General features: G+C 43.8%; 1 protein-coding gene across 8 annotated transcripts in view; it reads right to left on the reverse strand.

Annotated features, from left to right (window-relative positions):
• foxp2 (forkhead box P2) overlaps positions 1 to 18,156 on the reverse strand; it is a 101,658-nt gene that overhangs the window by 13,108 nt on the left and 70,394 nt on the right. For all 8 annotated transcript variants that reach the window (XM_022222791.2, XM_022222806.2, XM_051949018.1 and 5 more), the window contains 6 exons: positions 16,216 to 16,402; positions 14,787 to 15,075; positions 12,877 to 12,981; positions 7,005 to 7,092; positions 5,170 to 5,253; positions 1,006 to 1,216 (listed from right to left, as the gene is read on the reverse strand). In XM_022222791.2, the coding sequence (XP_022078483.1) occupies positions 1,006 to 1,216; positions 5,170 to 5,253; positions 7,005 to 7,092; positions 12,877 to 12,981; positions 14,787 to 15,075; positions 16,216 to 16,402 (964 nt within the window). The remainder of the gene's footprint in view (positions 1 to 1,005; positions 1,217 to 5,169; positions 5,254 to 7,004; positions 7,093 to 12,876; positions 12,982 to 14,786; positions 15,076 to 16,215; positions 16,403 to 18,156) is intronic.

Below are 18,156 nucleotides of genomic sequence, written 5' to 3' on the forward strand. Positions count from 1 at the left end.
ATCAAATTAAAATGGGGGGGAAAAAAAGGGGAGAAAAGGGGGTGGGAAGGTGGGGGAGAGAAAGAGAGGGTTGGTTGGAGGGGTGGATGGGAGGAGAGGGAGGGGGCACATCAAATCAGCATTTTCCATGTCTAACAAAATGCATTTTTAATTAATCTCTCTCGTGAGAGATCTTAAACACTAATACATCCATAAAATGAGATCCGTGTAGTTAGTTAGGGTGAAGTTGAATAATTTATGTTTCTTCACACTAAACACAGAGAGTAAATATAAACATCAAAGACGGACCGTTTAAAATGCAAAGCTTAACACATGGAATGTCTTAATGTAATAAATATTGTATTTTTTCACCATTATTTGAACTTAATTAACATTCATGTAATATTTATGCACAGAGGAAGTTCTTGTCTATTTACATATAGAGTGATTAAACACAGGCTTGCTTTTATAAACCCACCCAGACATCTCACATTGCTGAGACCAACAAGGATCTGTGGCTGTGGGGATGCGTTTATGTCATGTATGCGCACGTGAACTATGTGTGTGTTATAGCACTACAATGGAATTATCAGGTTGAGATATCCTGTGTAATTTGCAAGTTTAACATTATTTTTCATTAAATTTAAATGGAATATCAGATGAATCATAAAAGTCTGAATTTTATAGTAATTTTAAGACTCGTAATTCTGAATCAGAATGAGAGCTGAAATGGTATTTAATACCTCAATCCTCAAATGTGTGTGTGTGTGTGTGTGTGTGTGTGTGTGTGTGTGTGTGTGTGTGTGTGTGTGTGTGTGTGTGTGTGTCAGGTTAGGCAGAAATTATATTAAATTCAAGAAATTTAGGAAGTGACTTTCCTCAATATTCCAAAAATCTGACACTTTTGTAAGCATTTGTGTGTTTCTGATTTGCTTAAAAGTGAATTGTGTGCTTTCTGCATATTCTGTATTTCTGTATTCGTGCATGTGTGTGTTACGACATGCAGCGCTGAGTAGTTGGTCCTACCTGACGACAAAGGCATGGAGTATTTGTCTGAGTGGCGTCTGCGCATGGCTCCCATGCTGGGGACGTTTGCTCCTCCCAGTACTGACGGCACCTGGGGCATGGCGGCCATGGGCGTGATGGGCGCTGTGGGCGTGGTGGGTGTCTGAGGTAAGTTGGGGGGTGACGCTGACGGCAAGTTCTTGGACATGGTGACGCTGGACACCAAGTTGAGCTGGAAAAAGGGAGAAAGAAGACACCGCGTGATTGGTGGAGAGCGGGAAAAGAGATAGATACAAGTGGGAGGTAGAGGGAGGAGGAGGAGGAGGAGGAAAGCATTATTTTGTGGTTTCTCTGACAGAGCAGAGTGTCTGCTCTCCTCCTCTCTAACACAGCTGTGTTTCCACTAACAAGGCTCGTGGAGAGGAGCCAGCCCATCTCCACTAATTACAACCACCAAATTGTATCATAAGAATTCTAATTAGAGCACGCTGTTCAAGATTATCCGACGATCAGCATCCGTGTTATCCCGGCCCCATCTCTCTTTATCTCTCTATTTATCACTCCCTCCCTCCCTCCCTCCTTCCCTCCCTGCCTCCCTCCTTCTCTCCCTCTCTATCTACCCCACTGCAACCACCCATAATCCTTATACACTGAAGAAATGAGCCTCGGACAAAAAGTCTTGCTGTTGGGATGATTTTGCCAACATCTGACCCTGGTTCTAGAAGCCTAATCATGATATAATTCTGTTTTGTTATGAAAAGGGTGAAGCTAAGTTAGATATCATCAGGAAAGCCAAATCATCTGAACAAAAAATACAGATCCAGGACACTCATTCATTTAATACTGGTCCACTAAACCCTGAGTCTTAACACAAGGCTGTGCAAGAGTGAATGAACAACTCCATTATCATTCAATAATACATGGTTTCTTCGTTTTGAATCGATCCACATTGTTGGTCGTGCTTTATAATCAAGTGATTAATCAAATTCATAGCCGGAGTTTCTGGACAAATACATAATACAACAGCGCTGTTATAACTTAATATATCTTAAAGTGACCTTGCTTTTAAAAGAGCAGTCCAAGACCCCTATTTAATACCAGCCGATTTCGACCCATACAAAGCCTTCTTCATGGCCAGGCTTTACAGACATTGCTTGATAATTTATGTTGGCTTGTTCCCACCAACAGCTAAATTCCTGGTCCACTACCTCAGTGTAAAAGAGGTTTAAGTAAGAGAGCAGCCTCCTGGTCAGGACAGCCATGCAAAATGATTTTGGTGTACGAGCAAAGCAGGAATAGTTTGAGATTTTAGTTGAGAATACTCGCAGAACTTCACAGGAGGAATCAACAGCACAACTGGACGTCATTATTACAATTATAGTTGATTTATTGGCCCTAATTTAGCAAGACTTCTAGGGCATGAGGGAGAGTATAAAGTTCTTTCTTAGGGCGAAGCTGAAAAGAGGCTTCAAGCAATCTGCACAGACAGCTATGGTCACTCCACACTCGTGCACTCTTCCTCTTCGTCTCCTCCACTCCTTCAACATGAGAGAGTGTTACTTACCTCTGGCTCGCATGCCAACTGTGCTTTGCTAATCGCCCCAGCTTTTCCACCACTTTTGCATTTGCCTTCCCAAATCTCATGTGAGAGGCTCTAACCGACTGGAAAATTCCTAACTGACCTTTTAGTCTCTGCGCTAATTTAGTTGGAATGGTAATGACATCGTTACATATTCAAACCAAATTGCCTTAATTGTGAGTCCACAAGTGGAATGCATCCGTTGCGGAGAGTCTGAATTAAAACCGACTTGAAAGATGGAAGGGAATGAGGGGCCGAAGGCGCTGAGAGACGGGAGGGCTGAGGAGAAGGTATCAGCAGTCATTTGTGGCATGTGTTGATAAATACGATAAAATGTCAAGTTTGAGAGACTCCGGTGGATGTAGGGGGCTTTCAGATGATAATTATATGCCCACTTAGCTGTAATGAGCTGCTGTAGTGATGGGCTGGGACAAGGGCTGGGTGCCTATACAGGAGTACAGAGACTGAGGGAGAGAGTTATGGAATATTAATCTGCATTAATATATCTGATTGTATACAGCTAATACAATCCACTTAAAACAATACATTATCCATATTAGCATTAATTTAGCACTTCCTGTTGTGTCGTCTTTTCCTCTTAGCTACTGTTCTCGGCTGCGCAAACACACATGGAAAAAAAATTCTCCAGCACTTCCACACTCTACACACACACACACACTCATAAAAAGTATGTAATGTGCAGATCTCTGTGTAATTCATCCTGGATGAGGTCACGACACCTGCACCTGACACGACTGCTCATTCCCTGCATCCTGTTACATGCAAACCGCACGTCGAACCGTGAAATACAAACTGCATTTTCATGTAAAGGTTATTTGATAAACACTCACGTTCTATAAGGTGGAGGAAGGAGGGGAAGGCCTCAAAATATGCAAACAAAATTCAAAATAAATGCCCTCATATGCGCATATGGGCATGTATATTTATAATGTTAAAATACAATTTCCTGTCCCTTTTTGCAGCCTCTTTACCAACAAGACGCGGCAACAAGCGCGGCATGTTTGCAATCCCATTTTGACCAAATAGAAATGATTACAGTCAAACGGAGGGAGGAGTGAGCACTTTGTCACCTCTCGCTCATCTGAATTCACACTCAAGGTTGGGAGAAGGAGAGAGAGAGATAGCTTATTATTCAAAACTTGCATCCTTGCTAACTTTGATTCTCATCCATCCATAGCATAGCCAAAAGGTAGCATTTAATGAAGTGCGATTCAGGGAATAAATGGGGTCATATTGGAGACAGTGTACCGGTGTCTTGCATTGGTTGGTCATAGGCGCTACTAATGAAAAAACTGGATTTATTTCAAGCCCTGATAGGCGAACATGACTTCTTATTTTAATCAAATGCCTGAGACGTTGATATGTTGCACTAATTTCATGCTGCCACTTGAAATCCACCAACTATCTCTCTTTTGTTATATCTATTCACTTTTGCACACATGCATGTTATTCTCCCCCCTGCAACAAATCTTTATCTTACCTCCCCTTAAAAAAAAAGAAAAAAAAAGGGGAAGCCTTAAAACTGAGGATTTAACTGTTCGTTTAGGAATTCTGTCTGAATTGCCCCCACCATCAAATGCAATTAGCTGCTCTTTCATGTGTGCTTTATGTAATGCAATACTTCATTAGCATCATTCATTCATATTCAGGCGTGGATTATAGGCTGCAAATTCTTTATTGGACGAGATGGAACCAAGCTGCTGGAGTTTTGAAGATTAAAAAAAAAACTACAGAGGGGGGAGAGAAAGAGAGAGAGATTGAATAATAAAAAGGGAGTTTGATTCCTGATGGAATTATGGGATAATTATGCTATCTTGTGATTATCTACATTCTATGATGAGAGGTGATGAGGAAAATTATTCTATTGAAAGTAGGCACTTACTAAGCAGCAGAAACACGCTAACAATGTTTTGCTCTCAAATATTTCAAAATGTCTAAAATTGGAAGGAAATAATGTTTGCAAAAACGTATCATCTTAATATCAAATTCAAATAGTGGCTGGGAGAAAAAGGCATTTATAATCATTCCATCTAAAGCAAAAGGCAAGCGAGAGAGAATCTAGAATGACATCATTTTCCTTCTAAGATGACCCCTTTCACAATTTTGGATTTCTTTTTTTTTTCTGCGAGCAATTTCAGCTTCACTGTGGGTATTTATGTCAACATCGCGCCATCTTCGCCACTCAGCTGTAATTTTCAGGTGTTGGTTGTTAAAATGACACATCTTCTCCTCTCTCATTCCAGTTTTGAGTGCTGCTGCAGCCACTGAGCCAAACAGTCATCAGCTGCCAACAGGTTGTTTTGGCTATTATATCTATCACAAAGAAATGACCCAGTGTTTTAGCCAAGGACTCCACCGCTCTGCTATCTAATACACTTCCAAACTCTATTGTCCTCTCGCAGCCGCACAATAACTGATAAGAAGCAGATGTAACTTGGTATTACAAATCCCTTTCTCCCCCCCTCCTTTCATCTTCTGTCAGTCACTCGCCCCAAACTGCTGCACGCTTAAACTGTTCATTTTCTGTGTGGCTGCCTCATTCACAGCCGAGCCTGTTTACGGTAGCCGGAGCAATATGCACTCACTGGTTTGGGAGATGACTTGGGTTCTGAGGGCCGCATGTGCAAGTGGGTCATCATCGCCTGAAGACGCTCACGTTCTTTAGAAAGCTGTGAAGAGACAAGAAGAAGAAGAAGAGAGTACATTAGAGTAGATTAGAGAGGAGAGCAAAGGATGGGAGAGGAGAAGGGAGGAGAGGAATACACAAATGAATGGAAAAAGGTGACAGGAAAACAGAAAAAGAAAACAAGGCAGAAAGGAGACAACTGTGCTGCTGGTAATGTAAGGAGAGTATGAGAAGCTGGGGGAGAAGGTGCAGACAGGTCAGGCAAAACAAATAGCATTTCATCTTTTTGTCAATAGCAGAATTTAGGTCAGTGAGGCTCTGACAGTAACAAGCTAGTCGGGCCATAAATTAGGTGGTCCTGAGTGTCTGCTCAAAGTCCTGTGGACACTGTTAGGGGGATGGAGCGCAGCCAGCAGCTGCTGAGAGGTGAAGGGGTCTTCCAAACAGGGTGCCAGGCGGCCCCGCCTCCCCGGTCCAGTTAGTGGCCCCAGCCATTGCCTATCATCAATCTAATTCACAAGGAGTGACAGGGACCGGACCATGCGAAAGGCTGAACCCCAATGCCCTTAACACAACACACACATACACACACAGGGATCAAACACACAGAGAAACAGACAAGCAAGTAGGTGAAGTGCACACATACACAAAGCTGGGCCTCATTACTAGTGACGGCTCTCGTGGAAAAAAAAAAGGATGGTGGGAGTAAAGAATGAAAGTAAAAGGAGAGAGGAGACAGGACAGCTTGCAACACAAGTGCACCGCTGTAATTGGTCACACTGTAAGGAGCAAGCTTCAGCAGCTTTGTGTTGCAATGAAAAACAAAACAGAGAAAATGAAATAAAATTAAACAGCACAGATCCTTTTTTTCCCTTTTTTTTTAACCCCACAGTTTATTTACTTTTAAAACACCCCAGATGCCTCCCAAGGAAATGCAAACAGCTTATCAGACCAGAAAATAAAATGTGTGGGAGGAAAAGCTTGACTTAGCACTCTGGTAGAGGGGAAGTGAGGAGAACACATGATTGGATTTGAATTTGGACTCCTTTCTACAGTACATACTACATTTGTGCCATCACATTTCTAAAATGTTTTAGATGACTAAGCCAATTCGAATAACAATAATATTTCTATTTATTGAGGAGATCTATGTAACTCAACTCAGGCCTGGCTGTAACTGGAAGGCTGAATATTTCCACCTGGCACTGAGTTAAATCCCAGTTTAAAAACATACATGTCTATTTGTTTCTAAAGGAAGAGCAGCGATTGTCAGCAGTGCTGAGTAATAATGTCGCTCAATCAGCGCTCTCATTATCTAGCCAGCATGACTTCTTAATAAGGTCACGCTCCACCTACTGAAAATAGTTCCCTCCTTTTGAGCTTTCTTCAGGTGCAAAGTGCAGTTAATTAACACAGCAGACTGGCAGAGATGCGCTCGCTATTAATTGGAAAGAAAAAGAGAAAAAAAAGAAAGCAGAGAAAATAAAGCATACGCTTAATTCAATTAAAACAGCCATAATGGCTTTCGTTGTAAGGCCTGAGGATTCCTTTGTTTAGTGGCTTTGTTGAATTCAGCAGGTCCTGCTTGTGTGGAAGTATTAAGCAGACCACAATATTGGCCTTTCTCTTGCTCACACAACTTTCAAAAAATAAAGTTTTGGACCGGATGATTCGTGACTTAAATGTGAATTCAACAGTTCAGTACTGTAAAATGTGATAATGGTGAAATGTGACAATAGATAGAACTTTTTTCCAGCTAGTTTCTGCTCGTTTTTGATCTAGAAGAAAACTTACCTGTAATTCCAGCTGCTGTACGACTTGCATCTGGACTCTACACTGGGCTGTGCTCCGGTCATCGAGGGCATGTTCACTGTTTAGGTGTCTGGTGGAGGCAGGAGACAAGAAAACAGACAAATTACACTCTAGCTTCAAAATCTATCAAATACGTCACAGCTAGAAACAAATTAGAATCATTTTCACCACGATCAAAATTGTAGAGGATGATAATTACAGTATCAACTTCACCACTGTTTTGTTTTAATGATAATATTTCTATACTGGGACAATTATCTATAGGATCCAGTTAGGACCCATTGTTCCACTCTGAAATGAGGTAATTAGAAGTAACATGATGGTGTGTGGTGCCATGTTTAACATGACAATAGGCCCGCGCCAGTTTAGATGGCTAACTTCAGTGCCACCCCGAGCGCTGCTTTCTACAGAGAATAAAAGATGCTGGCCCAGCAGAATGGCTTTGTCTCCTTCGTTTACTGAAAACAATACACACAATTTAACACCAGCAACATTTGACACACAAAAGCAGCTCCTCACTTGAAGGTGCATTATCCAGCGGCAGACATATTAAATGTATCTGGTGTGTTCGCCTCATTAGAAGAAAAAGGCAGCCAGACAGCCATAACAGTCAATGAGGATTTTTGTCTTGATTGGATTTCGTCTGTAGGACACAAAAGCTCCACCATTAAGATAGACCTTTATTCCTGGTAGTGCACACATACATGGACACACACACACACACACACACACACACAAAAACACAAATATGGGGCGAAAAGGGGTTTCCAAAGTGTTGTGATGCTGGGTAATGAGCCTCTATCTAAATGATCATTGGTGACAAACTCACAAAGCAAGCTTTGAGGAGGCATGCTTATGAAATGCCAGAGCTGCCACTTTATCTCCAGTAATTATAGGTTAGCTTGCAGACCCTTCAATGATCATTTACAGCGCTGCCTCCAGTGCATTAGAGGGAGTACAAAATCTCTCTCTCTGGCGTTCACTTTATCTAAGAACACACACGCTCGCTTACATTATCGTGAACTGGCGCAAACACTGATTGGCACACACGAAAATACACACTCCCACCACATATTCCTCTATTCTCTCGCTTCTTGTTTATCTGCAATGTGCAAAACAAGACAACTCATCGAGCCGGCTTCTCTTGGCCTGCCAATCAAAGGCTGAATAGAACATTTGTAATCACAATAGCACTGTACCTTTCAATTAGACGGAACACATTTAAATCCATTCCATCTTGTCCCTGCGTATACTTTTGTAACTATTTCAGGTCTAATGCTCAGAAATTTTTCATTATAAATCAAGAATGAGGTAGCATTAAAAAAAAAAAAAAGGAAGGGGTGGGGAGAGGGACGGATGAGGGATAGCGGCAGAAAGGGGAGGGACGAACTGGTGGATTTCTTCAGCCCTGTGCCTAATTGCTGTTTCAGAATGCGCATGCAAAAAGGGGGCATTTCATTAATCATTTAATCACGTCCCTCGCAGGATGAGGGAACTAATGTTGCAAATACCCTTTTCATTTCACTGCCCATAATGCTATCTTATGCACTTGATGTATGGCGTGTGTCATGAATTACAGCTGCTTCAAAAGCACAGAGCGGGCTGCTCGCTGTCCCTGAAGATACCTTGTTTCAAAAAAAAAAAGAAAGAAAAAAAAAAACAAAGACAGAGAAGGGGGAAATCTTTATTAAGCCTCTCATCGACAAGCAGCTCGTTTCTCTTATATTTTGTGTGTTTGTGTGTGTGAAGGCCTCGCCACAGACCTCCAGCTTCCTGCATCCTTCTACTGCTGGCCAGTTAGCAAGGCGATTACAGGAAGATTACTACATGCATTTATGAAATATTCAAATGGCAGCGTGTCCTACTGAGCATTAATAATGCCACACAAAGACAGAAAACGGAGGAGGGGGGAAGACACAGATGGGCAGGCTGAAAACAATAATGAAAGAACACCTTATTTACTGAAATTGTCTCTGTATTTGCATTAAAACTGTCTTTACTCTTACTCTATTAGAGGTGTTTTTTGTTATCCACACTAAAAAATTGTCATAACACCCTATTTCTAAACTTTGCTGCCTATTTTTCTGCCTTTATTATAAGCGAAACTAAATAATTTGACGGTGAAAACATAAATTCACTCCAAGACAAACAGAAGAACTCATCTAAACTGCAGCATCCAGGTATAAGCGCTTAAACTTGCAGGTGGATGAAGCAGGTCTCACCGTCAGGCCAGGCTATCTACTGTTTATGTTTACTGTTCATGACTCATTCTGGAGGAACATTGATTTCTGCCTTTGAGGGAATTACCCATGTGATGAAGGCCATGTGAGAACAAGGGAAGAAAGCATATAGATGGAGATTGAGGGATGTAGCCAAGGTAGAGAAATCAAAGCAAATAACAGCAAGTAAAGAGACAAAGAGGCCGATAAGCGAGGAGATGAGGGAGGGGTGAGACACAGCTGTTGTTTTTCAACCCCTAGATAAAGATTTCTTTTTCTTTTTTTTTTATTGGATGCTGTAATTTCTCTTTTCTCTTAAAGAGAAGGGAACAAAACATCTCAAAGGTTTTTCCCCCAATGCTGGGTACATGAATATGTATAGACCATCAACGTACACTAAGGGCCCAATAAATCTACTCAAGCCAGCATATACGGGTGATACACTTTTGCTAATTGTCTGTGTGTATTATCAGGGGCGACAAAGGCCCAGCAGAGAAAGTTAGCCCCCCTAACTGTCTGACACATTCACCAACTCAGTCAGTGCACACATGGAGTGTACAGCCAGCCATATGTGCTGCACACTTGCTAGCATGCATAAACAAGGACATATTCACAAGCACGCACACACATTCTCACACACTTTTACACACGCTCTCCCCCTGCTTGGTGGTGGTGCGTAAGTAATGCCCTCCGTTTTAAAGGTCTTGTCACAGTGCAGCAGACATGTAGAATAGTAGAAGAGAGCTTAGCTATCCAGGGGCCGCGGGCCTGCCTGAATGCCTGCCTGCCTGCCTCCACACTGTGTGTATGTGTACGTTATATAGAGACAAAGGCACTTGGCTGCTGCCTTGTGGGTTTAATTAGCAGTGGGTTACAGACACCAGCGTTCAGGTTAGCGGCTGAGCTTGCCATTTTAACATAGAGTCTGCCTTTTCTGCCAGTAATAAGGAGAGCTGAGTGGTGATAGAAGAGTGGAAGAGTTCAGTACGAGTGTCTGTTTATGTGTATTTTATCGAGGTGGGAGGACATTGGTTTAAAAGGGGTACACAAGGTGAAGAGTCAAAGTAGGGGGGAGAAGGTGTGTGTACTCTGGAGATGAAAAAACAACAACCTGCATAGGTTTATGCTTTGATAATCTATAAAAACCTGCAGAACCAAAAAAAAAAACAGGCACTGCCTCGACAAATAATACATATGAAGTTTCATTAATTGCATTTTCTGTCTCTTATGTTTACCAAAAGGCTTCCACAAAAATAGCTCACCTAAAAGCATTAATGTTCCTCCCTCTGTCTTTCTGTGTAACTAACACAAATACATCCCCACAACTCGCAACACCCACCGCTCAAGAAACATTCCCCGCGATATTATTTCATTTTGAACTTCACAGAGCTAATTCGGGGTGCCAGCCACCTCGCGGCTACCTTTTCCAGGTGAGAACACTTAAAAGCAGCGCTGAAGAGCTATTAAATGCTGATCTTGACAAGTTTCTTCATGCAACAAAACAATAGATGACTAAACGTGTCACCGCCGCTGAGCCGAGCTCCTACAGCGAGCTACGAGACGCCAGCTTGACTTGGGTTCCCCTCCCGCGCCTCCCCGCACACGTAACCCACACCCAACCACCAACATCTAAACTGTCATCTAAATCTGACACCCACTTTATGTAACCCCGTTTAAACTGTGCCTGTGTGTGTGTGTGCATGTGCGCGTCGGTGTGTGTGTAGTCGACTGGCATCTCCGGAAACATAAAAGGACTCCCTCTGACACCTACAATCACCGCTCCAAGGCACGCCACCGAGCAGTCATCTTTGTTCTGATGACGAGCCTGCCTTCTTTGTTGGTGTCTGTTTTCATGTGCCGGCTGGGTTACAGTATAGAGCCAGCCTCTGACTCGCAGAGATGTGTGTGTGAGACGGTTCTGTTTTGTAGCAGCAAATGTTCTGGCAAGTGTTCTTACAAAACCGTCTGCCAACCTGTGCTCTCGCTTTTAAGTTTGAAATCTACCTGTTTTCTCTCCCCGTGTCTCTCAGTTTGTCTTTACAACCGTGCAACTGCTGCATCGGCTTACCCAGCTTACGGGATTCACAGACACACCGCTTTGCACTGTGTTTCTCTGGACCTCACCTAAATAACCGGCTAAGCTACCTAGACACAGTATCCTCAGAGCACACAGACTTACGTGCGTTTGCGTGTGAACAGAGCGTAAAGTGCAGAGGAATAGACTGATGTCTTCTTTAGGAAAGTGTATTAAGGTGATAGGACAAGATATCAGAAAACCTACTAATCCGATACAGGCTTGCCTTATCATGCACGCATCCGGTCCCAAGCTGCAAGGCAAACTGTTCTACCTGGACTAGTGTACATGTGGTCCAGGTCGGACGATGGATTGTACACAGCAAACGGGCTTTACATAAGCATGACTTCCAGAATTACACTACATGATGCCTATGGATACGCTGATATTGACATTGACATGTATGGGATGAGTAAACTCACTTGTCAGGCTGTAGTTGTAATATAAATTCACCTCTGATTCATTTACATCCATCGTTGTCAATTACGGTTCCATGAAGTGTATCATACGCCTTGACAGTGTGTGAAAACAGAGCCTAATGTACGGCCTGGCTGTGTCTTTGAAAAGGCTGGTAAACACTGTGTTTATTAGAGTCATTTCATTTCACAGACGTACCTTTTAGCTTTAATTCACAAGCTGCTGTAGAATTAGCGAAAGCCTGACCTAAATCCTACAGCGGCTCCCCATGGGTGCACCAGTTTTTTGTATAAGTGCAATTTTTTTTTAGCTTTCTGCAACTTATTACAGTCACTACTGTAGAGAAATGTATAATTTGGAAAATAAGCCGGAACAATGTCCTGATTTCAAGAGTTTATGCGAATTCACATGGACATTTACAGCCCATGAAAAACACTCGCCAGATCGTTATTTCACAGTTAATTACAAATCTAATTAGAATATTCAAATTAAAGCTTTCCCTTTCTTTTCTTCTCTGTGTGAGAGCAGGGAACCAGGGAAAGAATGAGAGAGAGAGGGAGGGAGAGAGAGAAAGAGAGAGAGACTCTCGGTGAGTGGCAATGTGATAACCTGTAATCGGCAGTGCTGCAAACACCTTCTTCCTTTGATGTCCCCCCACTAACATCCAGGCAACAAAGCCGGCCAATTACAAATGAGCTAATTAACTAAATTGTTGATGGAGCATGAAGAGTTCATTCGCTCTGGCGCCTGCACCATGACAACAGTGAATGGGGGCCTTTGTTGTGGAGGTAAGTGTGCGGCCGTGCGAGTTGCCATTAGCTTTTGACGCTTTTTTCACAAACCTATCAGACCCCTCCATGCCAGGAAGGAAATTTGTTATGGATCAGAGTTGGTTTGAATCCTGCATTGCTGGAGCAGAACCCTGTCAACTAGCTGTCTGGAAGGTCAAAATGTGCTCTTTGAAAGGCAGTGATGTTTTCTTTGTTAAGCCCCTGTACCCACTGAGAGAGGAGGCACTGTACTGAGAGGGGAATAACTTCTGTGCATTTCACAATAAAATAGATTTCACCACATGGTGTTAACAGGGAGAGGTGAGCGGATGTCGTCTGCGGTGTTACATCTCTGTCATGGGGCATGCTCTTACTTCAAAAACTGTCCAAAGTCCTCGCAGATGTTCTCACAGCCGGGCCATTTGCACACGCCATGACCGTACAGGGGGTGAGTGCCTCCACTTTCTTCATGTAGTGTACTAAAAAAAAAGGGAAAAATGAAAAGGGAGAGTAAAAACTGAGCAAATATGAAAGCACAGATGAGGTGGGAGGAATGTGTGGAGAGTGAAAAGAGCAGGGGAGCATCAAGTTCATCATAAAGTCTTCTAAAGACAGTTTGTGTGAGATTAAAATCCAGTAGAAAGAGGTTAAAACATGTCAATTGCTCAATAACTAAGGCTAGACAGGAGTTAGAGAGAGAAGGGCAGACATATAAAGTATATTGGCAGAAGCTGATGAAGACATGGATGCAGGGATGTCACAAAACAATCACTGATCTTCATTCATTCTAAATAATCACTATATGCTGTAGTATGCAGCAGAGACTAACGTGTGAGAAATATGGGTCCAACTAAGAGCCCCAAGTGGAAATCTGGGGTGAAGTGCAGCTTTGTCTCCACCACAGCCACCATCCCATCTTGTAAAGCTATTATGGGGAGGAGGGGTGGAGGCTTTCAAGTAAACATTAAAAATCCAGACAGCCATATAATTTTCATCAGGAGATTAATACTCTGTGTAACTTATGTTCTTTGAGGACAAGGGGAGCAGGGTGTTCTGGCGTTTTTCAAATGGCACCCAAATAAGTTACGACCCTGCCTAGACAGCACATCCTATTAAAGATGACAGTTTAACCTTTAGGCTTGGCACTGGTATGTGTATGCGTGTATGTGTGTGCCTGTCTTTGTGCAAAAACGTGAATGAGAGTATGTTGTGTACAGCCACTGTTTCGGTGTGTGTTTGTCTGCTCATAGGTTATGTCTGTGCGTGTGTGGTCGATGACTACATGCATGCATGCCTGCGCCCATGAATATATGTGTGTGTGTGTGTGTGTGTGTGTTAGTGCTGGCAGAGCTCACGCTGTGTTTTACAGAGGGGCTTTCCCCACATCGATCCATGGCATGTTAGTAAGCAGTGCTCCTGACAATACCCCTTGTTCGATCATTATGAGACACCACACACCCCTCGGGACACAAGCAGATAAAAAGTCCTTTTTTTCCTCCCTTTCTTCCCTCTCTTCTCATGCATTCCCTACCTCTCTCTTTCTCTCTGTCTTCCTTCTAAAGATATCTTTTTCAAGCCTCCTTTTAGTGGTACTGGAGAGATAGCATCTACTTTAAACCAATTACACAGCACTTCCACCTCCAGTGTGAGTCTCTACCAAGCATCTATGCAGACACACACACTGCTACCCTAAGTCCTTATTATAATATCGCCCAAGAAAAGCCTTTGAATAATGCATGGGCCAGATAGGCAGATATGTGAACAGTCAGTGTTTCGGTGCTGGCTGCATTTATAAAAGACGCCATCACAAGGATAAACATCCTGGAAACGCCACTCAAGGCATCACGTATTCTGTTTACATGACAAGCAAGCAAGGAAGGTAATTTTCAAAAGAGAAAAAAAAAGAGAGAAAGCACTAAATACTTAATGTACAAGGGGGTTACGTTGTCTTGCCTGCCAGAGAGGTTTGTTGTAAGTGCGCCTGCTTGCATGGCTTCCTCTTCTTGTGTTTGATATGTGTGTGTAGGCTAAGTGTGTTCAATGGCACGCATGCTCCCCTGGGAGAACAAGGCTCTTATTTTTTTCTTAATATCACCAAGACACTAATAAACTATTGAATAACTAAACAAAACATCCTTTTTTCCCCCTAAAGTAACAATGCTGCAGATTTTTGTGCTCAGTTCTGATGTGTTCCTACGCTGAACAACAAGAAGCTTATGCACTGCTGTAAACTTTTCATCTTCTCTGCCTTCTTTCTTGTTGGATGACATTTCAGTTGGTTTACCTCTCTCGCTCCCTTTCCCTTTCCCTCTCTCTCTGTCTGTGGTTGAGGGCCGGGGACTGTCCGTTGGCGATGGAATGGTGAGAGATGGGCGGCGATGCTTTGGCGGGATTGGAGGAGGTAGTTGAAGAAGAGTTGTTGGTGGAGAGGTCTAAACCGCCGCCGCCGCTCACGCCGGTGCCGGTGCCGGTGCCACTGTTGCTGTGTTTGATGCCGTTGTCTTCCATGGCGTGACCGCCGCCTCCGGTCACGTCCTTCCACAACTGCTGGAGCTCTGCGGGGCTTAAGCCAGCTAGAGATGCCAAGAGGGAGGGGGAAAAAAGAGGGGAAATAGACAGAAAAGCAGAGACAGAGAGGAGAATAAGGGGATGAGCAGGAAGAATATACTGTACGCTAAATACAAACTTGCATCTGGTGTGAGGCAACTCTGTAAAGTTTTTTCAGCAGGCAGAAAAGTTCCACAAAGCTGCATGACTCACGGCCTCACACTAAGTGACTACACCACTGTGCTGCTTTCTTGCAGCGTTTGAACTTTAATGATCAATAAAACCAAGTCTGATGCTCTTCTTCTCAGCCCAGTTAGATGCCGATTTAAAACTGATAACAAATAACTTGTGCAGCTTTCAAACACAAAGACTTGTATGTTTTCAATGAGGAAGAACTATGAAACATCACTTTATAGCTCCATCTGAGATAAACAAGCTTTGTCCACTGCTTGTTTTCAGCTTGGCAACTAATTAGGCAATAGTCACTCCTTTGATTTTCTTCTAATATCTCCCTGCCTGTTGTGTTCTGTCTCCGCCATTTTAGTGGTAAACAACAAACATAGGTGTTTACTTGGCTCAGGAGGAGAAAATGGAGCCTCTGTCTCTCTCACACATTTTATTCTTCTCTTTCGCCTCTCCCTGGTTCTCAGTAAAGGCAGTAAACAACAACAACAACAACAACCGCTGCTGAAAGAAGGAGGGGGGTGGCGGGGTTGGGGAGCGGGGGAATAGAAACAGAGATGGAAAAACAACAAACACAAACAGAGGCAAGAGCTGAGCTGAGAGAGAAACAGAGGTAGACAAAGAAAGCCATAATCAGACAAGAAGAGAGGGAGAGAGAGAGAATGGAAGAATAAAAGACTAAACAAAAGAATCATGTGGAGAGTTAGGGACAAAGTGGATGGTAGAAGAGCATACCAATGAGGGGAAGGCACACAGACAGACATACTTAGAGATAACGCAACAGGAACACAGGTGCATACCAATTAGAAAAAGCAAAGGACAGAAAGACAGAAGAGGACAGGGAGCAGGAATCTAACAGCAGGAAGAAACAACAAATGACACCCAGATAGACACCCAGGAAGTATGTGCAAGTCACGTGCTCAAGATCATCCCTACTCCCTCTTCCTCCCACCACTCCTCCTCGGGTCCCCTCCTCCTCTTACCTGGTGGGGGCAGGGTCTGTCCGGGCAGGGCAGCCTGGCCTGGAGCGGGCCCAGGCAGCGAGAGCAGGCCCTGCCGCTGCATGTTGAGCAGGTGCTGCTGCTGCTGGAGCTGCTGCATCTGCAGGAGCTGCTGCTGGAAGACGAGCTGCTGGGCGGCCAGCTGCTGCTGCTGCTGCTGCTGCTGTTGCTATAGAGAGGAGGAGGAGGAGGAAGTGAGGAGCAAGAGAGGAGCGTAGAGGAGAGGAGAGGAGGGGAGGGAAAATTACAGGCAAATTAACAACTGAGAGAGCGTGGAGAGGAGAGAGAAGATGGAGCGGCGTTTGTGCACCGAGAGTCGCTCGCCTCTGTTGTGACCTTAGCTATACCTCTCTGCCTCTTCTTCTGCTCCCTCTCACTCTCTGCCTGCGCTCACTTTCCTCCTGTTTTTTGGGCTGTACCACAGTGCTGTTGCCTTCTCTCTTTATGTGTGTTCATGTCCACAGAGCGCACGCACACACAAACAGACACAAAGCTGTGCTGATATACCAGCTCTCCAGCCTGTCAGTATATGTGGCTTGTGATTGTGTATGATACTAAGCCTCTGGTATAATCCCCCGTCCCACACCCCTCCACCACCCCTGATAGTTAATTGTCTCGCCTTCACTGATGGTCTGTTACAGCTTATGTGACCAGAGGGAACTGGCAGAATGAGAGATTTACGACTTCACGTGCGCGTGACATAGACATAGGCGCAAACGCACACATGCACGCACAAATACGCTGCACCACCCAACCACCCTCCCCGCTTCCACTCCCTCTCAGCTCTCCTCGCCGCTCCACAGAGTTGTTTATCGCTGGGCCAGACAAGCAATTGCATAAGCCCTGTGCAAAACAACAACAAAAACAACAACAAAATGGAAAACACCAAACTCAGTCACCGCTGCAAAACAAGTCAGAGAGGCAGAGAATTTTAAGGGACTCACGCGAAACTTAAGTCATGATTACAATCTAGATGCACATAAGTAATGTTTTAACTAGCTAGTTTCTGTTCTCATCTCCTCTCTATACAAGTGCATGTGCAAACACCATGTCGTGTTGTATTGTGGTGCACCTGGAAAAGTATGGAGGTGGAGGGACAGAGGAGGAGGAGGAGGAAGGGGGCCAAAACTTGTGATGCGCTCACTGGAAAACAGGCTGCATAATGGAGTGGTGGAGGGAGGCTGCCTGTCCCCCCACAACCCTCCACCCCGCCTCAAGAGAAATAAGGGAGCAATTTCTATTCCATATTTGATGGCGAGGCCCCTTGAAAAACTCTATTCGCAAATCCAAACAGAAACAAAGCCGCCGGGAGGTCAGTTGCGACTTCCTGTAGGGGCAGCATAATGGGCTGCTTGAGGAGACACTGAGAGGTACGACATGAAAGAAAAAAAAAGAAAGAGAATGGCAGAATGTGTGTGTTTATGTGATACCTTTTTTCCCTTATCAATTTAACTGCTTTCACACATGCAGTGTTGTCTGGATGTGGCCCTGGACTGGCTCTTGAGGACTCAGCACCAACACCGTTACGCAAATGTGGTTAAGGCTGTCATGCTTGTCTCCTCTCTTCTGATAGCCAAAGAGAACGAGACAGAGCAGTTGTCTGTCGACCGGCTGCCTGTCACCGTGATTTATGAGCGCCGCACATTGTAACTTTAGCGGTGGCGCGTGTGTTTGTGTGTGTTTGTACGCCCGCAGAAACAGTTCATTAACGAGTTGGATGCAGGACCCTTTGTCTCTGGTCTCCTTTCTATAAATCAGCGCGTGAGCATGTGTGCAAACGTCACTTGAAACAGTTCATTAATGGACTCGTTCCCTGGGTCTTACATACCATATGAAGATAGCAGAAACTGTCACAAAAGTAGAACTGGAATTGGTGTATGTGTTACAGGGTTAGTCTAATTATACTTCTCATAACTCAAATAG

This window comes from Acanthochromis polyacanthus, chromosome 1 (assembly GCF_021347895.1).
Source record: "Acanthochromis polyacanthus isolate Apoly-LR-REF ecotype Palm Island chromosome 1, KAUST_Apoly_ChrSc, whole genome shotgun sequence".
Lineage (NCBI taxonomy): Eukaryota > Metazoa > Chordata > Actinopteri > Pomacentridae > Acanthochromis > Acanthochromis polyacanthus.